Raw genomic sequence first — 26,607 nt, 5'->3', positions numbered from 1 at the left:
CCCACCTGCTATTTGCACTGTTTACCTTCTTATTTTGCAGCACAGAGTTAGTCTAAGCTGTGATCTTACATAACCCTCACACTTTGTTCTGTTTATTTGTAAATCTTGTATGCTTCTTATTGTTACTTGTTTTATGCACTAAATCACTAAGGCAAATTCCTAGTGATGTGACCTCTTTACTTACATGGCATTAAACACAATTCTGATTTTGATTTTAAAGACGTTCTTCAGTTCTGCTGGTGATGTTTTTTGGAAAAAGGATGAAGGCACAAACTATGCATGACCTTTTATTTTCTCATCGAATGATTTTATTTTGAAAGAAGAATAACCGGATGTGTCGCAGCATCATTGCTTCGGCTTTGACTCTCGTGTAAAAAAAGCCTTGTGCGCCAGTGTGTAACGCTATAGGCTGGAGGAGGGAGGCAGCTGTTGCCATTATATTACCAGGCAGCTCAGATCCATCAGCGGCTTCACACCCTCCCTGAGCAAGAAAGAACAGAAAAAGATGATGAGTCTGTGGACACCATCATAGACGCACCAAACTGAAAATAGATTTTTAGAAAAAAGTTCAATCAAATGGTACAGAAAAGTAGTATGTCCAGGACGCCTTCGACCTCAACCCAGGAGATCCAAATGGACATGTTCGACCACCATCCACACACACAGGTAAGAAGCCCACGGCACGGAAGCGGCAGGAGTATTATGACGGAAAAGACTCTGTGGTGCGTTCATATGCGCATAAAGATGCTTTGTACAGGGAAGCGGCTCCACTCCTGGAGATTAACAGGTTGTTCGGCAATCAAGTCGCCTAATTTGCTTTCAGGATTGCTTGCGTGTTAATCTTAGTCTAATTATTATGAAAAGGAAAAATGGACGGCAGCCTATAGTTTCTGTCTACATATGGATTTTGATGTATATCTGCACCTTTGGCCTGAGTGTAGTCTACTTTAATTAGTCAATGCTGTGATGTAACGCTTGTTTTTTATAACCTGTCTAGTGGATTCTAATGAAAAACCACGCCTTTGTTAAATTAATCAGTGAGTATCCAAGTAGATGTTACACAGAAGGCTGATCAGACCAGCCCAGAGGAGTTTCAGCTGATTTGTGGTATTTAAAAAGATGTTAGCTTTTTAGCCTTAAATGGTAAAGTTGTTAATTCTGAGACATGCAGTCTGTTTTTTTTCTTTCTATGTTGTAAACCAGATAGGAAAATAAATGTCTAACACCTCTGCCAACCTTTAAAAAAACGTGTTAAAATAATTTCCCTTCATTTAGAGTTTCATTCTTCATCCCTCTATGGTGTCACTCTCTAGAAATAGGCGCCGTCTTTTAGGAAGTGACATGATTATGGGCATGTTTAGTCAGAACAGTTTAAATGGATGAAAAAAAAACAAACAAAAAAAAAAGCAAATGGCAGGATGAGAATATCTAGAACAAACACACCCACGCTGAGCTCAGTCATTGTCTCTCTAGAGGAGGAAAGAAAAAAAAACACCTCAACACAGACAACCAGTGCTTCAACCCATGCCAAGTCCTGTTTTCTCCTCTTTACTCCCACTCCTCCCAGCTCCTTCTCATCTCTGTCTTCCCCCTCAGCTCTCCTGATTCCTTCTGTATCCACTCTGAATGTCCCACATCCTGCTCTCCACATCTCACACCTCGTCCTGCCTGTTTTTAGAAATCAAATCTTTATCTGCTGAGAAACAGATGGACACTCTCCCTGCTCCAGGCAGCGGGGAAAGGTGTGTTTGTGTGTGCGTGATCAATTATAAAGTTCATGTTGACCCACGCTGTTATATGCATTTCTAAGAGACACATGAAGCACATTTTCTAATATCCTGAAGGAGATGGTCCGAGTTTTTTTCTTTTCTTTACCCTGCTGGCATTGTACCACAGAAGAAGAAATGAACTGCGGGCCGGAGAACTGATCCAAATTCAGCACCTGAGGGCAGCTTAGATTAAAGATCATGTCTGTTGTCCGCCATCAGATTGCAGATCAGTGTGGACCACTCTGGCTGAAAGGGTCTAATGCAGTGACAGTCATGGTTAGTTTGCACCCCGGCACGTGCCCACAGCGCTCTGCACCTTCCAGTTTAAAGCCCCCTGCTTGAACACACAACACCCTCCTTAATTATACATACTTAATCTGGGAGGATGTTTACCAACAGGAAGCCTCCCCTCCCCACTTCCTCTGGCATTTTCTCTGCCCTTTGCTGACAGGAACCAGCCCCATCGTAGTTGTGGAGATCCCTCTAAACATGATAACACACACACACACACACACACACACATACATACCTGCACCCACACGGACTTCCAGACCAGGAGTCCTGATGAGCGGTTTAGCCAACTGTTATGATATAATTCTATTTACCAACGGAGAGATCTGGTGACAGAACATCATCTCCGTCTAGCAGACAGGTTATCATCAAATACGCACTGCAACCAAGAGAGATGTGTGACAGAATTATCGATCGTCCTGTTATTTATCACCTGGTTCAGGTTTAACACAGCGTCTCTACAGTACAGTGAGTAATGTCTTCAGAATTGGGGTGTGGCCACAACAGTTGCTGTAAATAATTTGTCTTTCTTGTTGGATTGCCTAATTGATGTTGTGCACAACAAAGGCAACATATTCTACACGCAGTCGTCTGCATTTTAACCAAAGCAGGGCCATGGCTGCATGCTGTCCTCCATAGGCTATCAGCACAGATGCACATATCAGTGCATAAAGGTCTGCTATCTGAGGTTCTGAGTAGAGAGTCTATGAGGCATTAACTGTAGAACTGAAAGACTGACCTCATGTTACAGTTTCGTGATGAGGACAGGTAGTAGGCTTCGCCTGCACATCGCTACTCATGTGTGCACGCTGACCACCATCTATTGTAGAAAATACGAATAAGAATAAGGTGTAAATGCAGTTCCTGTCATTATCTGCTGCCACAAACCACTGAAATGTTACAGATCGCTCTCCGGCTCTCTCACAATCTTATTAAATACATACCAAAACAAACCAAACAGTGTTTTAACTGCACGACACAATGTTTTCCACACAGCAGTTCAACAGAAGTCATAATGTAGGTGGACAGATTTACCAAAGAGTGATGTCATCCTCTATTTTTGCATTAGAACAGTTGCCCATCTGCGTCTCTTTACTCTCATGTCACAACCTCTTATTCAACATTAAAAGCCTGTTTCCCATAAATGTGTGAAACAGTGTTGTCACAGTTAGTTTGCTGTGGAACATCCTGCTGTGCGTTCATCACAAATAGTAAATCAAGCATAACACAAGAGGCTAGATGGACCAGGTTTTTTTTGCACTAGAGCAGTTTTGAGATTAAAAAATGAATTTCTGGGCTTTAGTTTTTTTTCCTTCTTCTGTTTTTGGAGCAGAGTGTGTAGCAGATGTGCCTCTCTTTTTTTTATCTGCTAACACTGGAAAACCTCTCGGCCGCACTGTGTTTTTATGTTCGCACCAGTTGGCGCTGGTGTAACAGGTCATGTTTGTTTAAAGGCAGGCACGACGGCATCATCCATCCAAGGGGCCTCGGTGCGGATGATATGATGGTGATAACAAAATACTGAGTAAAGGACAGTTGTCTGTGGCCTGCCTGGTCAACTGTCTCCGGACCAGCAATTAAATAGTTTTGAAGCAGTTTGCATGGGTGTGGAGGAGATTGTGGAGGTGATTGGTTTGCAGAGAAAGCGGAAAAACAGAAAATTTCTAAAAATACATAAAATTCTTTATGTAGAAATCCATCATCATAGAATCAGATGTGTGTTTTGTCACGGTTTAGGGCGTTTCCATTCAATGTTGGGAAGTGGTGCAGCCTTTTGCATCCATAAAACATGACCATGAGAAAATGTTAACAAAATTACAACCACTTAGTGCATAGTATTACTATGTTATGTTGTACTACTGTTGTTTATCATGAATTTGCAAAATGTGACTGCCTGAAAATAAAAAAGGCAGAAAAAAACATTGTCTGGTGCCACATTTGGCACAGGTGATCTGTGTAAACAAGATAAAATATGCAGGGACTCTATTGCAAAATTGGGAGGTATTACAAAAAGGGGGCATCCAGATTTGAACCGGAGACCTCTTGATCTGCAGTCAAATGCTCTACCACTGAGCTATACCCCCTGCTGAGAGCTCCTCTGTCTGTGTATGGGCACACAGGTGTGTACTCTGTACCTTCTGTGTTTACTTTCTGTGTTCAGTTGTTCCCATGCTTAAAGAAAGGATAGCTAGTCTCTGAATTGCCAACAAATGTGATTAGTCGGCATTGTGTAACCAAGACAATATGAGCTGGGTGGGCTCATAATGTAATGTGTGGCCTCTGCCCAACCCGGATTGGCCATTTGCCAGCGGTCTGCCAATCAGATTACAAGGTCCCAGTTTGCATCAGAACATGAAAAATGGCAAGTAATGAAGGCTGTGCACATTCTCTCTGGTCCACTTCCTGTGTGGCCTGGGACTCCTGCTGCTTTATCTCTGGCTCTATCTGACTGCCTTATCATATTCAGAAGCTTTTACAAATGCTATGCCAAATGTTAATGGCTGTCCTGTTCCTGGAAACAAGGTTTTCACAGAAATTTGCTAAGATAATTATTCAAGAGAAACATAATTAAACTTTTTTCCTCTGCTTTTCTCTTTTCTTCTTAATCCTCCTCCTCCTCCCTCTCTTCCTCCTTCCCTCACCCTGCTCTCCATCCTCTTGGGTTTTAGGGAAAGTACGGCAAAAGGAAGAGCCGGTTTAAGCGCTCGGATGGAAGTACCTCCTCAGACACCACCTCGAACAGCTTTGTTCGGCAGGTAATGCAATTAATCCTTCCCTCAGACTGATTAATCAGGGCACCAGACGTGGCCTCAACTTTGCTCTCATCTGTGTAGTTTTATGGAGTCAAAGTGAAGACTTTTAATGGAAATGATGGCTGCTTAGCAACATTTGCAACTGCATGAATCATCGCTTAAAGTTTTTATCAATTTCGGAAACTTACTTTGCTGGTGTCTGAACACACAATAGCACGAATAATGTTTTGCAGATACTCTCAATGGTATTTTAGAGTTCATAATTTCCAGTGACACATCCTGCACTTGTGGGTATTTGCTCATTTTCCATCCAATAAAAGGCTCTCTAGATTTTAATACTTCCTCCCTGCCTTCCCTTGGTATGACTGTACTTGCTCACTGTTATTACAAAGCCAGTTTTTACTCGAGATCTGAGTATCACAAGCCTTTATTTTCTCGTCTTTAAACAAGATACACTTTTCCTCACCTGTGTGGCCCACAGACTGCACAAACAGCTGTGATAGCATCACCACTAACAGCAGGAAAACACCCTCTGTGCTCCAACACACAGATTTATTCCAGTTTGATCAGACAGATATATTTTCAAGCCCTATGGATGTAAATTGGCTTTAAGTTCAGATACATTTTCCCGCTGAGAATGGGCAACAGAGCCTGTCTTTCCACCTCGGATGAGAACATTCCTCTCCTCGGGGAGGTTTGGTTCAGACATCACACGCTGCTGACCCATGCGGCAGTCCTCGCCTGGACATGACATTTCTCAAAGCCACGCTGTGTCGCAGCTAAACAAGTCCCCTTTTTTTCCCGCCTGACCTCTTCATTTGTGAAAGGAAATGATGTGCCCTGTGCTGAATGGCATTTACCTGTTCAGCACTGGTGATGCTTTTTGAAAAAAAAAACATCGCTGTTGGTGAGCACGGGAAGCAGAACTCTCCTGTGGTTTTTAAAGGTTAGCCCTGCAAATACTACACCCCCCCTCCCACTGCCGCATCCTTTATTAACTCTACGAATAGGCGTAGCATTGGATCCTCATGCGCCTACATGCGCATGAGGTCTCATAAGGAGAGCTTTACCTGTGTGATTTGACACTTAAGCATTCCTCTCACTGAGGCTGGCACTGGGAGAGATCTTAAAACTGTCAAAAATGCTGCCCATAATGCAGGAATTGATTTAGCAACTCAGCTGTTAAGTGTATGGATTGTTTTCACACTTGCAAATTATTTCTAAATTTATGACTGTGCTGATAAAAGGTGCAAATTACAGAAAAAAAAGAAGCGTGCAAGGGCTGAAGAGGTTTTTGTACATATAGCCTAACAACCAAAGGCAGAGCCCTGTATAGGCTTTACAGTCTCACACACACCTACGCATGTGTAGAATCCTTCGACACACTCGCACATACACAAATGCACAAGAGCCACAATCAGCCAACGGTTGAGCTGGCTGGTACACTCGGCCTGGTTTCCATGGCAACCAGGCTACTGAATCTCCCCCTGTGTGCAGGCACAGTGGGATGAAGACATGGAGGAGAGGATGTTTAGATGGGCTCGTGTTTGCTTGTGCGTGGGGGGGTTTGTGTGGGTGCAGCCAACGCATTTGTTAGTTTGTGTGTCAAGTTCAACAAAAACACACTCTTCAGGTGTGCGAAAACAGGCGACGGTCTGCTGCTGCTGCTGCTGCTGCTGCTGCTGTGAATAAGGCTACATGTCTGCTGCTGGTCCTGTATGATTTAGTGATGTTGTCAGAGAAAACAAATGTTTCTCTTCCATTTTTACCTTTATTATCAGTGTGATATGATAACATTAAATAAAATCTCAAGGCTGCATTCTCCAGGTAATGTAGTTAAAGGTAGATTGGATAAACAGCTGTTAAGACAAGAACACACTCACATCTTACCAAGCGAAACTTTTACATTTGCAGACAGATGCCTAAAGTTTGATTTAAAGAGGATCCTTGAATTTGGAAATTCTTTAATAGTGACACCTGTGTACTTTAGGAGAACTGCAGTCCCTCTCCACACAATTAAATTCAATTCAATTCAGTTTTATTTATATAGCGCATTTTACAATCAGAAATTGTCTCAAAGCGCTTCACAGAAAACCAGAGTGTGAGACCTAGAGCCTGAACCCCGCTTAAGAGCACTGTGGCAAGGAAAAACTCCCTTTAAGAGGAAGAAACCTTGAGCAGGACCCGTCTCTTAAGGAAGAACCTTCCTGCTGCCAGTCGGCCAGGTAGAGGAGAAGAAGAGGGAGACAGGACAGAGAGGAAGAAGGAGAGAGAGAGGAACAAACATGCAGTAAACATGATACATTACAGTGAGCAAACATGACAAGCAAGAACACACCGTGTATGTTTTGGATTACATGTTTGATATGTATTCACTAATTGTAAGCATTCGATAGCCATAGACTGTATATAAATATGGATGATGTGGCTCCGCTTGTGGCCATCTTATAAAAGTAAGGCCAAAATATCTTTCTCCTGGGTGCTGCCATCTTGGAAAAAAGATGCTATTTTGAAACCAAAATCTGTGAAGTGGAGGTCTGGGTCTAGCACAGCACTCCCTCAACTTTTTGCTCTGACCATGATATTTTTATCCTCCTTTTTTAGCCAACAATGAGTAATTAAATGCTATCATATTGAAAAAAAAGTCACAGATCAACATGAAACAAAATAGCTATAAATCTCTGGGAGAAAAAATATATATTTGGGCAATTGGCCTTATTTTTGGCAAGCTATAATGTCCTCCATCTTTTTTTTTAGGGCGGCATTATCTAGTGTTGCACATTTAAGAACTATAGGGGTGATCATAAAATCACATGTAAAACTCACATAATGCAACATTTTCTTTGTCACATCCTCTACAAGAACAGACAGCAGACTTTATGCTTGGCTGCCATTGTTTACAATCTGCAGCTGCTTATTCAGTGGTTGAGTTAATGTAATAGATTCACTGAGTGATTGATTACCTAATTTCCTGGTTGTCACATGATATCTCTTGTCTTAGGATGCACTATTTAGCCAAAATGCTTTTTTTATCAGAATGCAGGGAGGGTCTTTGATACACAATGTTCTTGTGGCATGTTTGATTTCCTTCTTGCATTCATTTCAGCTAATCAAATCAATTGAGTCATGCACAATTTGCAAGTGGTAGTCATTTGTGAAACAAGTGCCCTCACATCTAGCTGAGGACCTTTTGTTGCATGTTCTTCCTTGTCTCACTATGTCACACTTGTCTTCATTTTCATGTCATACACATTACTACTAACGGCCTATCAAACACTGATCATAACAGCCATTCATTGCCTTGTAGGCAAGTCCTGGCTGGGTTATGTGAATGATCTTGAGGGGTTATGTCCTGGAGGAAGACGAGCAGCCCTCCTGTCAGCCCTGACATATGAATCCCAGCAGAATCCCAGTTGCTGCTGTGTCTGGCTGCTCGCGGAGCCAGCTGGTGGATCTGTTTGCAGCTCTCCATTTTTTTATAACCTTCTCCAGCTGACTGTGTTGTCATCAGTTACAAACAGAAGCGTGGAAGAGGTGGGCATGTCTGATGCTGCCTCTGATTGTGTCAGAGGTCGCCCTCTAGTGGACGCGTTCCGCCACCCCCTCCTCTACACTCAACCATAGACTACACTCCTTTAACAATGTTCCAACATGCTCATTTCTTTAGTGTACGGTCATTATGATAGAACAAATACCAAATAATGTGTAAATTATGATTTTGTTAAGGTTGAAGGCACGACTGTCACGTTGGTGTATTTTTAGCAGTAACTATTCAACGGGCACTTCAAAGGATCAAGTCGTCAGGCGCCAGTTGCTTCAAAGTGTTACTGATCGTTGCGCTTCATGGTCTCAATTTGCTGCACTGAAGCACTGACTCCCCCCTTTTTTATGCACCTCCCCTCATATAAATATTAATGCCCCGTCTGATACCCTTTTTCCGGAGAGATCGACAAAGAGACATAGAGAGGGGTTGGGAAGAATGAGTCCAGGACAGAGGCCAGGAGGAATGAAGCAAAGAGAGGGAGGAGGGGGGTTTCCCTGGACACTGCCCCAGTCCTGTCCCACGTCAGCTGGGGCATTGAATGGCTGACGGCTGCATACCAAGCTTCCTTCTGGGTCTCAGTGTGTTCACGTCCCTGTTTCTGCCCAGCCAGGGCTAAATATATTTTCCCAGTTTGCAAATGTAGCACAAGTCCTGCAACCCGACCCCCCGGCCAGCTCCAGCTCCCTTCCTCTACACAAGGTTCACGTTCCTCTGGGTTGTGGAGCTGGGGGGGGTGGGCGTATGTGTGTGTGTGAAGGGGTTGGAGGTTAAGAGAGTGCTCTCTTAGTTTCACACATACGGCACTCTTTTCTGGCTTTCTCCCCTATCATACACACTACACACACACACACATACACTGATGCACTTGTTAAACTAACAGGCAGATATCTCTCACACACACACACACACGTAACTCTGTGTGTGGACTCTGGCGTTGCCCCCTTGGTTTGCCGTGGTGTGGCGAGAGTGGCAAACGAGGCATGGAGAGGACTGAGAGGATTCCAAGGCCTGTAATGGTAAGAAGGATCTGGATAAATCTACAAGCTGTGCACTTTTTGCTGCGTCTGACTGAACCTGGAGAAAAACAGTATGTATGAATTTCTATCCTGGTGTGTGTGTGTGTGTGTGTGTGTGTGGATTGAGTTTTGAAAGTATAGCAGCAGACCTTTGCTTTAAGTTATGAAATGATAAGTTTGTGCCATGTCCTGAGAGCTCCGCCGTACCTCCTGCTCCGCGGCTCTCTTTGCTCCCCCTCTTCTTACTGTACCGTGCGATTCCATTTTGGGCCGGGCCACAGCTGCTGTAAAGGCGCTGTGTTTTTAATTAGACTTCCAGTGATACCGGTCGCCTCCGCTGCTATGTGCACCGCCTGTCAGGCCATCCCAGCCCTGTGGCCATTTCAAGGGGCTTCTTTTCTTTCACTGTACCCACCTAACCCTGACAGGCCTGTGCTGGACTCATGCAAGATTCAATATGTTTGCTGCTGATGGACTTTCTGTTATGTTTGCAGATTGTGTTGGCTGATAATAATTCACAAATTATCATAACTGTTTTTGTTTTTCTAAACATGTTGGTCACTGCTTCTTTAATTCATCAATACATGGCAAAAGTCATATCATATCCAAAGATTGCAAGTAGATTTTTATTTTTAGAAATATCTGATATCAATCAACATAGTAGCTGATAACTGTCTGTTGATCAATATTGATTGATTGATTAAATGAAAATGATTTAAAACAGATTAATACAGTGGTGGTCAAGTATTTAGGGCGAAATGACCAGTGGCTTCAAAAGTAAATACATAAAATGGCAAAGAAGCTTGTTGAAGATGAGAGGAAGTTTTCCCATAACGTGCCTGGTGTGAACCTAACCAAGTAGTTTTGGTGCCTAACCTACCGGTAATTGAAAAAGTACAAACCCCAGCGTCACGGCTGAAAGTCAGAGGTAAGGTTATTGCCAACGTTAACCGCCATTTGTCTAGTTTTGTATGCCTCTGCTGCATCCAAATGAACATTTATGTCATTCTGGGATACACTGATAACAATTTCATCACAACAATTCATGTGTGAGGATGTTTTTGGATACAATGCATATTTTGCTCTATGATGAGACGGTACTGAGATCGCCTAGCTACTTTTTAAAAATTTATGACATATTGCAACAAGTACCAAATTTTGTCAAAATCTGTTTAAAGTATATATTTTTTAACTCAGGTATTGATATCTGATATCTGTATTATGATAGTGATTGATGGAAATCACATGTCATCATTTCTGCTGCATGTGCAATTGGATTCCCTCGTGTTTCGTCGAAATGGGGATTTCTTGTGAATTCAGTCCATGACTCATCTTTCTGGTCATCACCACACTGTCCAGCCTGGTTGCCATGACGCTGCTGTGACAGAGGAAAAAGGAATAGGGCCATTTGCAGCCTCCAGCCATGAGCTTCAGACAGAAATTCTCTCCTTTGTGCATTCAGTTTGTGTGTCCTGTGAGATGTTTACTGTGTCTTCGCTGAGTTAATATGTGATGTGAATACACAGTGAGGCCCAGCTGCTCATAAATTCTAGCTGTTGTAGTCTTCTTCTTTCGGATGAGTGGGGCCCTGAGAAAAGATAAGCAAATGAAAAGTGGATATTTAATGTTCTCGCCTTTCCTTCATTTTTTTGTTTGATTTTCACATCATCTGATCTCATAAGATATTTTTATCTGTTTAATTATCAGGGCATGGGTTCGCAGTGTGTGTCAGCCCTCTGATGCTAATCCCTTCTTAGTCATACATTGTGAAGTCTGACAACACCTGCTGTGATGTTGCTGGCAGTAACAGATTAAAACTGCCCTCTGTTCTGTTTTCTTACATCAGGACAGAAAGTCACTGTAGTCACGATTTCCTGTGTTTCGTCAAGTCATTTGTATGTTTAATGAAAAAACTGCAAAGCGAATCTGCTGCACCTCTCTCGCTTTTCCATTTTTTTTTAATTATTGCGCCATCGCAACAGTAGAAACAACGTTAACTCATTTCCTTGCTGCAGGGTGACTCTTTTCAGCCCTCATTATTCAAAGCGCTTGTCTTTTGCCATCCCGCCCTCGCTCCTTATTCCATTACCCCCCTCTGCTCCGTTGCTCTCTTTTTCTCCCCCCTCCATTTATTCAATATCAACGCTAAGGAGGTGTAAATTCATCATGGTGGCAGCCACTGTGCAGAAAATGGAGGAAAAACAGTCAGTTCATTTTCAGTATAATTACAGAACCTCACCTCTTGTACTTTCTGTTCCTTCTGTTTTTTGCGACAGTGCAGTGCAGTTCTAATTTGCAGACATAAAAACGCTTCTCTCAAGATAGTGACCTCTCCACTGTAACACATGCATCACCAGCACATACATCATCAATCACCCCGTTGAAAAGTGTTTTGTTGCAATTTCCATGCTTCTTATTTTTACTTTCTATCAAATCCTATATCTTCTTTCTAATCTATCACCTTCCTCATGCAGCTCTCACTGGATGCCTGTAATAAGCTGCAGAGATGGTTACTATGACACTGCTGGGGTCTCTGCTTTGGCCCCTGCCAATAGGAAAGCAGCTCCGCCATCAGGTGGCCTGTAGCTATTTTGAACGGGAGCTGTATGTGAAGTGAAGCAAGCAGCTAAATTAGAGACACAAGCTATTGACGTGAGAGGAGAAGGAGATGAAGAGGAGGAGGGAGGAAGGAGAGTGTTAGAAATGAAGGAAGTTTTGCTCACTTGTCTATAAACACATTCTGATGAGGAGAAAGGTTTGCTAAGTACGTTCTTTTTTTCTCTGAAATAAGTATTGAGCTGTTTCCATCTCTCTCATCCTCTTCTCTCCATGATACTTTTTTTGCTGGTTGTGTGTGACGTGAATCAAGTGATTGAGTGACTCAGAGACAGTCACATACACACACAGTCATTGCCTGTCCCTCCCACTCACCACTCTACATTGTGCTGCATCACTGACCTGTTATAGTGAGCGGGTAGGTCCCAAGTTGCCTCAGACGTCATATCAGCTTTTTATTACCTCTAAAACACACCCGTGGGTCCCCCATCAAGGTTTGTTAACCTCCTTTTTTTTGTCGGCGCGTCATGTCGGGATGCACCTGTATGCTTTACATGATGATTCAGAGCCGCTATGAGTGGGTGGCTGTTATTGTCCTCATTAGATGCGGCATGCCGCTCACAGGATCATTCCTCCTATACTTGAGTGGGATGCCGCTTGGAGTGATTTAGAGTAAATGAAACAGGAAGTGGAGATGGTTTCTGAATACCCGAGGACACAGGGAGTAGCTAGATATCACCTTGGCAACAGGGAGTGTCTACGTCTGGTTGCCAAGTCACAGAGCGCCTGGACAGGTGGCGGAGCTAGAATCAACATTAGTGTTTGTCATGACCATTTGAAATCATACAGAGACAAAGGGATGGTAATCAGATGGATTAATCACATGTAGACGCACGCGCAAACACTGACAATGCACAGATGAGTCACACATGTTCGGTTTTCCCTCTCAGGATGTATTCAGTTGTTTTGACCTACTCTTGTGTGCATTTATAATAGAAACAATTGACATGAAATGTGGGCTGTAAGGGGAGATATATGACCCCTCTAAAAAAGACCTCTGGCTAAACTCAAACTCAAATCCAAATGGCCAGAATGACTGAATTATATTTGATAAACTATAATCTAATACAATCCATGACCCTAACTTATTACATTAATTCATCACGAGTAACACAGACAAGCAGCATGTGTCACAGGAACGGTAGCTGTCAGCATGTCAGCTGTGTGCAGTTATTTTAAGCTCATGGAAGTAAAAAAAAGCTAAACAGCCGAGTGCAATTTATGCAATGCATGTGTTTCGAGGGGTGTCAATATCATACATTTTCATCAGTTCCAGACGCGTCACAGAAACAGACCATCATATCAAGCTAATTAGTGTAGTTCTTATTTATTTTCACTTCAAGCGTCAGTATCGTGTTGTTTAAATGACATCCCATGAGTTAATTGAGTTCACAGATTTCACCAAGCAGCAATCTCTGAGGTTAAATAAACAACAGCCTCAAGGTAACTTCCTAATTCAAATTAACTGTACTGTGCATGATGCTTTTTATTGACCTAGTTTATATTTATGCATTATTTAGGATGTGGGTGGTTTGAGTGACAGTAGGTCAAACAGCCAACCTCATCTCAAGGAGATTTCCTGCACTGTAGTCTACTATGTGTACATTTTTCTATACATATTATCAACATATTATATCTAATTAGTTCCTTAAGCATGTTTTGAAAATAGGAAAATGTTTATAACATGTCCCTATTTCTGACAGCAAAGATACCATATTATCATCCAGACCCTACAGAGTGTAGGGATATCAGATGTACTCACTGAATGTGTTGTCTGACTACACATGGGCAGGGAAATTTTCATCATCATTGCATATGGTGTATGTCATCTTTGTGCATTCTCACCTCTATTTTAAAAGCCCACACCTAGTGACTCACTTCTTCTGCCTGGCACATTCAGCTGTCCGCATTCTTGTCAGTACCTCCCACAAATCATCAGGCAGCTTGTCAGCTAAAAAAAAGAGAGAGAGAGGGAGAACAAGTGGGATTGTTATATAAATTGGACACTCAAACTCTTCAGAAGTTCATGCTGCCAACCTTACTGCGCTGCTCTGCTGAACAGCGGAGTGGGCCGGTTGCTGAAGGCTTGCAGCAGGCTCGGGTTTTTTATTGTGGCATGGGTGTCTGGATGAGGGTCAGCGGGAGAGTTAAGTTACAGTGCATGAGTGGTGAATGTGCTGGAAACTGTAGCCACTTCATGAGAAATTTATATCCTCACTGATATTATAAACAGTGCTCAGGTCATTTTTTTTTTTCATCTCGTCTCTACTTGACACACCCACACGTTGAATCCTTTGTACAGAAAGATTTTACACCTTGGCCTTGCTGGGGCTGCAGTGGAAATGTTGGCCCGTTGTTATGCATCCTTTCCACCTCAAATTACACAGAGTCAGCTTTCATGTGCTGTGAAGGCCAGGGACCCTTTTGTGTTTATGTGAGTTGCGCTTCGCAAAGCAGTCTTGACACTATGATCTCAGAATACAGCAAAGGTACAAGCAGCGACCTCTCCTCTTCATAGTCTGGGCAAACCTGAATCTGCAGTGCGAGAAAACATGAACACACAGGTGCACAGTTTAGACTCTCTCTCACACACACACGTAGAAATGATGGGCTTCCACAAGTGATGACTTTCTGACTGATTCAGTTCCTTCCTCCTCACCTTTATGCAAACTTGTGTCTTTCAGGGCTCTGCAGACTCCTACACCAGCCGGCCGTCAGACTCAGACGTGTCCCTGGAGGAGGACCCTGAGGCTCTGAGGAAGGAGGCCGACAGACAGGCTCTTGCCACACTTGAGAAAGCAAAGGTCAGAGGTCACGCTGTTGCACATTGGCATGGTCGTCTTTTAAACTGGGGGTTTTTGGTGATATCTGTTTTTAACCATCTTGGCTCCAGACCAAACCAGTGGCATTTGCTGTGCGCACAAATGTGGGCTACAACCCCGGCCCCAGCGATGATGTTCCTGTGCAGGGCATGGCCATCTCCTTTGAAGCCAAAGACTTCTTGCACATCAAAGAGGTTTGGACTATGAGTGCTGCATTTTCACATAGCCTAGAGCATTATATTAAACTAAAAACAGAAGGAGTAGTAGTGGTACACTGACTGAGGATCCTGGATGGTGTAAGGTAGAGGGTGCCAGCAGCGAGGCTTCAGGTTTGGCACCTTTTAGGCAAGTGGCAGAGATGGTGGGTGGGAAGCCAGTGAGGGATCATGATTTGCTGCACTGCCTCCTTCTGTGTAAACCCTAGCCAGGACATGAGTGGGTGTTAGAAGCAACAAAAACTGCAGTGCAGTGAGAATTAGGTGATCCAAATTTGGGATAAGGAGAAACAAATAAAAAGCAGTGGCCTGAATTCTTTGTACTTACAACAATAACGGCAAATGGTGTGCTGCTTGTTCTGTGTGCAGAAGTACAACAATGACTGGTGGATCGGACGTCTGGTGAAGGAAGGCTGCGAGGTGGGCTTCATTCCCAGCCCGGTCAAGTTGGAGAACACCCGTCTGCTGCAGGAGCAAAGGATGAGACAGAACCGACTCAGCTCCAGGTAACAGGCTCCCTCTCTATCTACAGTCATCAGCGACACAAACAGCAACCCCACTTTTTAAAACAGGTCAAACATGACTCACACATCACCCACCAGGCAATGCAAAACATCCTTAAATAGACAAAAGTGTTGCAGTGAGTCACTGAATCACTCAGTGCCACTACAGTATGTATACAGGTCTCTGTGGTCGCTATATTTGCACATACAATGGCGACATAGTTCAGTTTGAAGGAAATAAAATGATTGGTGGGGTGTAATGACTTTATCATCTCTCCCCTTTGACAGTAAATCTGGAGGAAGTTCTAGCCTGGACGTCGCCACAGGGACACGCAGGCCCACTCCACCTGGCACAGGTGAGGTCATCGGGTTTCCCTGTCCGGTTGCAAAACGTGTGCGATACTGTCTGAAAGAGAGAGAGAGAGAGAACGTGAAGTGAGATGCATCTGATATTTAGATGAAGATTTTAATTGGTTAGTTATTCAGGCATGATGATGAATCACGGCGCCTCTCAGCGGGTTGCTGTGTGAAGTAAGAGAGGTCTTCGGAGGGCTGTCATTAGTGCACAGGACAGGCCTGAAATAGAGCTGAGAATGGAACGCACTCATTAAACTGGTTAAGTATGTCTGGCTTGTGCGTGCGTGCATCAGAGTGACGACACAAAGCGACTGCTCCATGACCAGAGAGAGGAGAGTGAAAATGGGGAAATGTAAACAGCTCTAACTTGAAGGTAAAGAGAACACACTGAATCCTATGTCACTAATCTGATATATTAAAAGTCCTGGTGAGCGAGTTTGATGAGAATCACTACTATTATATCTGTGGATTTTGGTGAGATTAGAACCAGGGCAGCTGCTGTTTCCAATCTCTGTGATAAACTAAGCTGTAACCAAAGACCTAGAGTGCTATCATCTCACTCCCCACCAGAAGGTAACACAGGTTTATCTCCCCCTGAATCCTAAACTGATCAGACACCTGCCAAGCCCTGCCCACCCTCCTACTACCTACCCTACTACACCTGCCTCGCCGATGACAACAAATTGGCAGCACACTTTAGTTCCTCTAAGCTCCTTGTTCCCTACCTCCTACTTCCAGTTTCCTCTGCCGCCGCTCCTCCCTTACCCAGCTCCTTCACATCAACACTTTTTTTCTGGTCACACTGAATCCACTTTCTCTTACATCTGTGCCCTGCTTCATGATAATCTGACGTGTTTCATGTTAAACTCTTGTCCAGTTTAGATCATGCTGTGTCAGTCTGTATCATCTCTCTTTTGCAATTTCTTCCACGTCTCTTTCTGGATGCATCTCACATTCTTTCTTCTATTTATTCTTCATCTTTTTGCTTCTTCTCCGCTCTCGTCCTCTTTCACTTTACCCTATCTTGCTTTGTTTTCCTTTCTCTCTTCTTCCTCCTATCCTGTTTTTTTCTGCCTTTGCACCACCCACCCTTCCCTGCCATCAGCTCACGTGGACATGTCCACTGTGGCCTTTGACGTTGACCCCCTCGACCTGGATGCTGAGGAGCCCCCTGAATCCCAGGGTGACCCTCGCTCCTCCAAGGGCATGTCAGGCAGCGTAACATCCCCCCAGGCCAACATCCACCGACTGCCCTTCTTTAAGAAGGTAACATTAGGGGCCCAGGACCTTCCTCTGTCCTCCTCTATCCTGCATTTGTCCCTCTGAGACGTGCTGCGGTGTAATCTGTTCCTCTCACTAACTGCTCACAAGTGAAACTGACCCTGCTGCTGATGCTGTAGCTCCTAAATCTAACACCGTGTGGCCCCTCAGACTCCAGTCCCGATGGTTATGCTGAGATATGTTTGGATGTCCCTGTGCTTGTAGAGCTGGGAGAGGCGTTAAACTAACGGATGCTCTGTGTAACAGCTGCAGCCTGAATCTGTTTTAAAAACCACAGTCTGTGTAAACTCTGCTTTTAACAATAAACAGCTCCTCTCCCAATTTTCCCTGCGAATCCTAACATGTCAATAACTAACTATGCTCTTGTTTTTGGGCTTTTTTTGTCTCTTTTGTGTGGAATGAAACTGTAGGTGGCCCAGCCAAACAGAAACAGAAGTCGGTGAGTGTGGTTTGTTACTAACTTCTAACATTTTTTATTTTAACTCGTCGTCTGTGTCGTGTTAAAAGGGGGAAAAAACAGGATCATTTTTTTAATCGCTTCCCCGGAGCTCCTATCACAGCTATGACAGCTGCTGAGTGTAGCAGTAATGCATCCCGACATGCTTTCTGATTGGAGCGACAGCAGCCTACAGTCAGCTGTTCATATGCTTTTCAGCCTAATTTAAATCCTACGTGTTACATTAGAACTAAATGAAACACTCACACAAAACCATGTGATTGATCAGTGACTCTTTTAGCCTCAAACTAAATTCCCCCCAAAATACCTCAAACATCACACCATAGTATTTTACCACTGTATTGTATAAGATATGACTTGAGAGGCAGACAGTAAATACTGAACTATCATCCTGCTCCTGTTATGTATCATTCCTGTTACTCACTGCTCTGAATTGTGCACTGTGCTCATGTTATTCAAAAAGAATGAGTAGTATTGTTATGTGTGGTGCTCCTGCTCTGCCCCCCTTTATAGACAAGAGCCATTTGGAAGCTTTTAAAATATGTATTTTTAGTTCCTGTGAATACAAATGAGGTGAAATGAGCTTCCGTTGGTCTACTTTATGTAATGTAATGTAGAGGAGAGGGACACTCCAGCACTTTCTGCCTCGCCTGAAGTGCTGTACAGCACGCACAGAGAAGGGGGTGTGATTGGAATAGAAATCTAAAATGGAAAAAAAAAAACATCCAATATTACTGTTACTGTTGTCAGAGAACACATAACTGTTTTCACCCCGTTCTCACAGAAAAGCTGTTCATAAAGAGGACAGATGCTTATGGATCTGCTGTAGATGAATCATTGTGTTTGTGATTCATAATGTAAATACACCTTAAAAACACTGGAGTGTGGACTGCGTTTGTGCGTGGGTGTTCTGTATCCTTTACGGCTCTCAGCTATAGGTTTGACCGTTTTTAGTGTAAACATACACATAAAGATACTTTGATCATTAGAAATGATTGAAAATAGCATGCAAACACAGTTTAGGCAACTGTGCTATTTGCACCCATGTGTCATCAAGGCTATTTGTAACCAGGATAAAAAAAATAGCCAATGTTGCTATTTACACAGCACAGCTTGGTTAGCACCAATATGTCCATGTACTATTTACACCCATCAATGGCTCTAAACATGGTTAACATTTTGAAAGGGTCTATTATTTATTTATTTATTTATTTTTAAGTGTAAAAAGACAAACTGTGACTCTGACGGTTCTCACCTGGGTGTGAATAGACACTGTCAATAGACAATGAAATAAAAAGCTCTGATGAATATCATAAACATGGACATAACTGAGATTATAGAATTTTATTTGATATTTCAGCCCAGATGTAAATTTTTTAAATGTGTTTTTATCATATTAATTGTACTCCAGCAATTACTGGCACTGATAATTTGACAGTTCCACATAAAAAGAGAGGTGTGAAGTATGACGCTTGTGTTAAGATCTGCGGCAGAGTCACGAGAGCTCTCCTGACACCCCGGCGTCTGGTTTAATTATGGACACTTTAATTATGTGAGACTTCAGTCTAAGAAATAGAAGCAGGCACTTTCAGTGAGAAATTGATCTCTGCCTCCGAACATTCATAGACAGTCAATAAAACAAATGGACTCCAGCGTCTCTAACTCACCATCCATCAATCTTACTGCTCACAGAAAAGAAGGAGGACAGGGGACAGGTTGGGGGGGTGGTTAGGGTTGAGTTAATGTTGATTTATGTGAGTGTTCCCCCTGTGGCTGCAGATCTATTTGAGCTTTTTGGAACTGTAGAGCGGGCTGTGTTCATGGCGACACAGCTTAGCTAATTTCTGTCACTTTCCTGGCTCAGATGGAGCATGTCCCTCCCTATGACGTGGTGCCCTCCATGAGACCCATCATCCTAGTTGGACCCTCACTCAAAGGCTATGAGGTGAGGAGGACAACGAAGCATTTCATTTACATACATTTTCTATTATAATCTTATGTCTGATGTTTTCCCCCTGTAGGTGACAGACATGATGCAGAAGGCACTCTTTGACTTTCTGAAACACAAGTTTGAGGGCAGGTAGGAGTGAGAGCTCACAGCCCGCACAGACTGCACTGCCTAACTCTTTTTTTTTACATAGTGGGATTTGTGTTTCAGGATATCCATCACACGGGTGACAGCAGACATCTCTCTGGCTAAACGATCAGTCCTCAACAACCCCAGCAAACACACTATCATTGAACGCTCCAGTACCCGCTCCAGCCTGGGTAAGACAACAATTAGAAAGTGATTTTGGTGATTTGACAGGTGATAGTGTAGACAGAGACACATTTCTGTTCATCATGTTGTGTTGCTGAACATCTTCATTGTGAGTGTTATTGTTTTTTTCTCTTTTAACAAACAAAAATACATTTTGATGGTTTTATTTTTTATAAAAAGAAACATGGAGTAATAAACCATTGTATTTGTTATTTTATTTTAACAGGATTGAGAATGTAGGGTTAAATCCACGGTGATATATCTGTGTCACATGGATGTATTGTTATTTTTAATTTTTTTTACAGGGGAGCTCTGTGCTACAAACTATACTAGTGAGACTTCACTTGTTAACAATAATACAAATATAGAATATTTGCTGTTTCAAATTGCATTCAATGGATTTAAAATACTCAGAAACTGCTGAAGATGATAAAGTAGTAAAGGGTGTGAAAAAAACATATAGTTAGGACTACTCCATATAGTTGTATCCACAGGGTCCTTGTACTCCTGGCATTGCTGCCGGATGGTAATCAGCACAGTGAGGCGTCATTATTTATCATCCAAACACCTTAAAGTGTCCTTTTTTGCCCTTTTATACATGCTCTGATTGCTCTGAGTCTGATCTGGCCTCCTTTTTCTCTCTTCATCCCGTCTTTACTGCCCTTCCACCCATCCTTTCCCCTCTTCTCCTTCACCTACCACCCATACTCTTCCTCCACTGTCTTTTGATTCAGACGTACTGGGTACGTATATGCTCTCCTTGCAACAAAACAACGAAGCCTCTCTCCCTCTTCCCGCCCCTTTTCCTTCTAACTATATTCATCATCCGCTCATACATCGTTTGTCTGCCTGTCTGCTTGACTGTCAGTTTCTCTGTTCCTCATACTTGTGTGTGACAGCCTGTAGTCTCGAACAAAAAGACAAGAATTACAAAATCAAAGCAGGAAGAGGTCCGTGGGAGGGCAGCAGAGCGGCTGTCAGCTGAAATGAGCACAGAGGGAAGATGATACTTTCCCATACTGCCGTCACCCATATGTCTTGACCTATAATGTTATTTGTTAGCCATAGTATCCACAGACGGCCTCTTTAGAAGCTGGAGCTTGTCTCATGAACTCATCATGACGTTAGAGGAAGTTTCTCTCTGCAGCTAAATCCAAATTTGCAAAAGACTTTGTTAAGGTTAATGGAAATCTTTCCTGCTATTTCCTTTATATGAGTTAAAGTTCACATTTCTTATCAGTCTGCAGAGGCCCTGTTTCGCCTTCAGCTTTAATTCTGTGTCCCTCAGCCCTCTGGAGGCTGCTGAAATGTACGCGGGGCCCCGTCTCTCTGTAGATTGCCTTGCCCCCGTTATCTGTCTTCACTGCTGGGTCGGCAGCGCTCACACCTCAGAGGCTCTGAGGTTTGACCAGAGAGGCGGGGAACATTCTGCTTTTCAGTTTTAATCTCTCTTTACACGTCAACATACTGATATAAAAAAAAAAAACGGGTATTTTAACTGCTGAATAACAAGCTCATATTGGCTGTTTGTTGAGGAACAATGAAAACAAAATGCCCAAGCAGTCCACAGACTTGAGTGCTTCACCTGATAGAGTAATGACTGCTGTGCATATTAGCACTAACAAATACTAATGTTCCACTTCATTTGTTTAATGAGGGTGTTTTTTTGTTTTTTGGTTGTTGTTGTTTCTGTTTTAGTTACATGGTGAGAAATTGTGCCCTTATTGTCAGTTATTTCAAGTACCACAGGCATCTCATTCTTAAGTGCCTCCTTCCTCCGCAACGCTGAAATAAAAACCATGAGAAGCACTTAGAAAAAATCTGAAATGTCGGGAGGTGGCAACAGAATGAGGATGCTGCAGTGCTCCATTTAACTGTGCGTAAATGGAACTTTTTAACTGTGGTCTGATCTAATTCACATGCTTGGAATTGTTTTTGTTTTTTTCTAAAACGTGGACATGCATGAGTAAGTACTAACATGTCGGTTATGTGCTTGTGCACAAAGTAGAGGGAGAATGGCTGATGGTCTCCTCGATGAGGGGAAAAGGATGCGTTTATGTGGCTGTCTCGCTGTATTGATGTGTCCTGTCTGTCTCCTGGACCTGCAGCGGAGGTGCAGAGTGAGATTGAGCGTATCTTTGAGCTGGCCCGCACCCTCCAGCTAGTCGCTCTGGATGCAGACACCATCAACCACCCCTCTCAGCTGGCAAAGACCTCCCTGGCTCCCATCATTGTCTATATCAAAATAGCCTCGCCTAAGGTACAGTATAAGAACAGATAATAGGTTTTTATGCTTTTAACCCATTAATGATTATCAACTTCATTTCAGATGTAGAAACACCACATGTGGTGTGGAGACTTCTGGGGTTAGGATTAGAGCAATTAGTGTCATTGTGTTTGTTAGCAGCCGTGACACCCATAACTACAAATCCCATAGAAATGAATGGAAAATGTTCCATAATTTTTTTCCATTTTTCCATAATAATGCATTGTTTATGATTAATCTTTACTTGTGCAGATTTTAACATTTGTAATACATTCAGTCAGTTGACAGTGTGCTGTGATGCCTCCCTGCAGGTTCTCCAGAGGCTCATTAAATCCAGAGGGAAGTCCCAGGCTAAACACCTTAATGTGCAGATGGTTGCGGCTGACAAGTTGGCTCAGTGCCCACCTGTGAGTTTTTTTTGTCACTATTTCTGTTACAATTAAATAGTAATTCTGGTGCCATCATTGAACACTTGTTTTGTTGTTGCATAGGAACTGTTTGACATCATCCTGGACGAGAACCAGCTGGAAGACGCATGCGAACACCTGGCCGACTACCTTGAAGCTTACTGGAAGGCAACACACCCGCCGAGCAGCAACCCTCCCAACCCCCTGCTCAACCGCACCATGGCCACGGCGGCCCTGGCCGCCTCCCCCGAGCCCGTCTCCAACCTGCAGGTACAGGTGCTCACCTCGCTGCGCAGAAATATGGATCTGTGGCCTGACATGGACGGTGCTCCAGCAATTGAGGGGAAAGAGGAAGAGCATGCTCTCTGAAGTCCAGCGTCGATGGGAGGGGGCGGGACTCCGGCAACTCAAACTCAGCAGTCTTTACCCTGAATGAAGAGTGCATTAAAACCCTGTTAATGCTGTATAAAGAAAACACTAATGCACCTATGCAGGAAATGACATTCAAATAGCTAGAAAGGAGCCAATTTCCCACACACAAACAGCTTTAGATCACACCTACAAGTAAAATGACATAGTCTGTATCATATCAGGTCACCGTTTCCTTCTGTGCAGCATTTAAAAATGTGAAAACAGCTCAACTCGAGGCATACTGGACTCAAAAGGTACCCCTGCCCTCAAGGCCCCTTTCCAATTCGCTATAATCAAGAGTAAAATAATATCTGCTGCTCCCACCTTGCCCTCTCTAGCACCGTGGCCTCCTTTCTCCAGCACTTTTTCTTCTCTGGGAGGCTGAGTTCAGTTTGCTGTCCTCCTCCGTGTTGCCATGGTACCGCCCCTGAAAACAGCGAGTCAAGTCCGCCTCTTCAAATAGAAACGTTTAGTTTGGTGGGCTGTTGCTAACACTCTGTCTAGTTTAATCAATGTATCATTACTGTAACAGCAAAAATACTAATCAGGATTGTTTATGTTGCTACTGGCTAAAGTCGCATGCTGTCAAATGTACTTATGTGTTTGACAGCATGGCACTCGAGTGACAGTGTTGCACTAAATTATTGAGCGACAAAAATATGTGAAGATGAGGTAAAGTTGCACTCCAAACTTGTTTGTATTTCTTAATTTGCATCAAACTGTTTCAGTATTAACGTGATGCAGAGTTGAGATAATTACACTTAATCATTTTGTGGATTTTTGCTGCTTTGTTCTGCTATGAGCTGAAACAGCCAGCAGATGGCACTGTTGATTAAGCCTGTTGAATGACTGCTTGGGTGTGTAGTTGTTTGGCAGGTATACTAACTTCAATGTGCATTGTGTGTATGCACTGTGAAATAGTATGTGAGTTATATTGTCAGTGAATGAACATGAATGCTTTGTGTGTTAACCCTGCTGACTAACCCTGCTCTGCTGTTTGTGTCTCTGCATGGTTTTCATGTGGCATGGTTTGGCTCGCTGCAGGGGCCGTACCTGGTGCATGGTGAGCAGAAGCGGGAAGGGCCCCTGACAGAGTGCGGTGGCGGCGGCACTCTGCATGACTATCAGACAGACCTGGGAGGAAAGCCTCAGCAGCAGCACCAGCAGCAGGCGTACCTGCGCTCCTCTCGTGGCCAGCTAAGAGGAGGGAGTGGGCGAGGCCTCTCACGACAGGACACCTTCGACTCTGAGACCCAGGGCAGCCGGGACTCTGCCTACACCGAGGCAGGTGACTCCTGTATGGACATTGAGACTGACCCGTATGAAGAGCCCGAGCCCTACAGAGGGGGCGGGGGCAGCCGGCTTCACTTGGCGCAGCATCACGGCCGACAAGCTTCCTGGGAAGATGAAGGTGCAGAGCCAGACCAGGAAAACCTGAACCACCCTCCGATGCCGAGCCAGACACAGCCACATGGACGTGCCAAGCTGAGGGAGCGTTACTGCCAGGACCCTGTGGACACAGGGGCCAACATGAGCCGCAACAAGAACCAGGATGACTGGGGGAGGGACGTCTACATCCGCTGAACGCTCATCATACCACAGAGGCAAGAAAGCTAATGGATGGACTGAGGACGGAGGGAGATGAGGGGAGGGAGGGGTAAGCTTCTGGTTTTGGGTTCAGATGGACCTAAAGTGTGGGTTCGGGGCCATGCCAGTCAGGCTAACAACAAATCTGTTTACATCCCAGTACAATGTAAAGAAACACATCAACTGCCAGATGCCATTCTCATCAACCTCTTCTTGCAATTTATTTCTGTTTAGAGAAGATAATATAGGTCTGTTTTGTTTCCTATGTTAATACTGCATGAATATCATGGATTTCTATACTGACAGTACGAGGACAGTAAACCCTTGTGATCTGTATGACTTGACCTCTCCTTCAGTTGTAGAGTGTGAAGGCTGGTAGAGCTGTAGTCTGTCACGTCTGTCCTCTGCAGTCTTAAACAGGGTCTAATTCCACCGTCCCCATGTATGTACAGTGTCAGGGTCTGATTTCACTCAGTGCTTTTGGCTTTCAGGGTTTCCTCCCATACTGAGATCCAGAAGTTGTGAATCACTCACCTTCAATTTCCTATCACCTAGACCTTAAAAAAAAAAGCTGGTGGAGAAGTCGCCATATATTAACACATGAATCTATTAATGTCACTACGCTCACATCAGCCTGATAACAAAAACACTCCAAAGATGTTTACTTCTTCCCTGACCTGGTTCAGTCGCTGTAACCCGTCTGACCCAGTGCTCCCGTTTCTGTTTTCCCTCTTCTTCACAGGTGCTGAGGGCACCTGCAGTATTCTCACTGCTTATTCTCTGTTTTTTCCTGATGTGATGCAGATTCAAAGCAGCACTGCAAGTTGTTGTAGTTGTGTGAATGAATCGTCCCGCCTTAGTCACTCCCACCTTTATTTGAAGAAAACTCCAATCACAAGTGCCGGAATGTCTCGCCAAGCCATGTCCACCACTGCCACGGTGGGATGTCTTAACTCTTGTTACACTCGTTTTCATACCATTACCTTTGTCTGTTTTGTGTGTCGTGGCTACTCCGCAGCTGTAGCCCTGCTGTCGTTCCAGCGCATCTTGTTTTCTTTGCACCAGCTTTGTCGTCTGTTTATCAGGGCTATTAGTGATATAAAAAGTACTTGTGTGTGCGCGCGCGTGCGTGTGTGTGTGGTAAATCACTCCCAACTTCCACCCCAACAGTTATAGCTTCTCTGATATGAATTACCACTCTCTTCTTCTTCTCCTGATTTTCTGACTGAATTAGTGTTTTATTTTATTTTATTTTATTTTTCCTGTGACATTTGCAATTGTTTTTTAAATGTTCAGTTCTTGTGAGGTAGTGAGAGGAGTGTCGGGGAGGGGTGGGGGGGTGATAGGATCAGCTTTGGTCTTTACTCGGTTATCTATAATGGAGAATCCATGAATGTCTTTGGCGGGCTGCTTTCGGCCTGCCCCTGTCTTCAGTTGGATAAATAAATATTAAATAACGATCAGTAAATAATGTTATTGTTGCGTTATCGCAATTGTTAAAATTATGAAAATAACATGTATCATTGGTGCCTGATTGTAGCTACATTTTGCTTTTTCTGCCTTTCATTTTTAATCTGTGGATAAATTCGTATTTTAATTAAAAATTTAATCAGAAAACGTCACTGTGTCAGTATGAAAAATGTTTGTTTTTTTGTCCCCGCAGGACACAGGTGATCATGTTTTTATGCAAGAAAACATGATTGTGTAGTAGTATTATCTCCCACAAAAACACCTGAAAACAGCCCTGCCTGTAGGACCTGCCGATGTGATGGGTGTAAACCTGCGAAACAAAGAGCAGGTTGTTGGATCAACATGACCTCTGAGTGAGAACAAGTATTTTCTAGGAAATGTTCCACTTTGGGCATTCACAGGAACTCTAAACACACTTCTAAAATTACAGCTCATTTTATGACACCTTCCATTTAGTTTAGTCTCTGTGGAAACACAATAGGTCTGAAATATAACAAGTAACTGAAGTTAAGATGCAGCTGGCTCCAGGATGTGGTTTTTTTTCACATTCTTGTCATGTCACTATCTGCAACTCACTGATGT

At 43.4% G+C, this 26,607-nt stretch overlaps 1 protein-coding gene, 1 long non-coding RNA gene and 1 other non-coding gene across 8 annotated transcripts; 1 reads left to right on the top strand and 2 right to left on the bottom strand.

The window, feature by feature from the left end:
- Positions 1–419: 419 nt before the first annotated feature.
- cacnb1 (calcium channel, voltage-dependent, beta 1 subunit) lies at positions 420–25,144 on the top strand. 6 transcript variants are annotated; one of them, XM_028412712.1, is made up of 15 exons: positions 420–666; positions 4,730–4,816; positions 14,674–14,793; positions 14,883–15,005; positions 15,396–15,532; positions 15,818–15,885; positions 17,578–17,606; positions 19,489–19,569; positions 19,646–19,704; positions 19,783–19,892; positions 20,619–20,627; positions 21,993–22,144; positions 22,462–22,557; positions 22,642–22,827; positions 24,013–25,144. In XM_028412712.1, the coding sequence occupies exons 1-15, from the start codon at positions 577–579 to the stop codon at positions 24,550–24,552; spliced, it is 1,887 nt and encodes a 628-aa protein (XP_028268513.1). In that variant the 5' UTR covers positions 420–576; the 3' UTR covers positions 24,553–25,144. The 6 variants fall into 6 exon arrangements, with proteins under 6 accessions (XP_028268513.1, XP_028268511.1, XP_028268515.1 ...); XM_028412710.1 differs by lacking the exon at positions 17,578–17,606 and adding an exon at positions 16,992–17,152; XM_028412714.1 differs by lacking the exon at positions 20,619–20,627.
- Positions 4,073–4,144, bottom strand: trnac-gca (transfer RNA cysteine (anticodon GCA)). Its single transcript has one exon. It is a non-coding gene; the product is annotated as a tRNA-Cys (tRNA).
- On the bottom strand, positions 10,119–14,098 carry LOC114440337 (uncharacterized). Its single transcript, XR_003671123.1, has 3 exons — positions 14,027–14,098; positions 13,835–13,940; positions 10,119–10,961 (listed from the first exon to the last, which is right to left on the bottom strand). It is a non-coding gene; the product is annotated as an uncharacterized LOC114440337 (long non-coding RNA).
- Positions 25,145–26,607: the final 1,463 nt, after the last annotated feature.

Source organism: Parambassis ranga, chromosome 8 (assembly GCF_900634625.1).
Source record: "Parambassis ranga chromosome 8, fParRan2.1, whole genome shotgun sequence".
Classification (NCBI taxonomy): Eukaryota; Metazoa; Chordata; class Actinopteri; family Ambassidae; genus Parambassis; species Parambassis ranga.
The sequence above is the reverse complement of the archived record's forward strand: the minus strand, read 5'-3'. Positions and strand labels throughout refer to the sequence as shown.

Bases quoted from the DNA above. Each gene is read 5' to 3' on its own strand.
- cacnb1 (XM_028412710.1), top strand. From the start codon at position 577: ATGGTACAGAAAAGTAGTATGTCCAGGACGCCTTCGACCTCAACCCAG. The intron at 14,794-14,882 runs GTCAGAGGTCAC...TCTTGGCTCCAG, and splicing joins CCACACTTGAGAAAGCAAAG to ACCAAACCAGTGGCATTTGC. The intron at 22,145-22,461 runs GTACAGTATAAG...GCCTCCCTGCAG, and splicing joins TCAAAATAGCCTCGCCTAAG to GTTCTCCAGAGGCTCATTAA.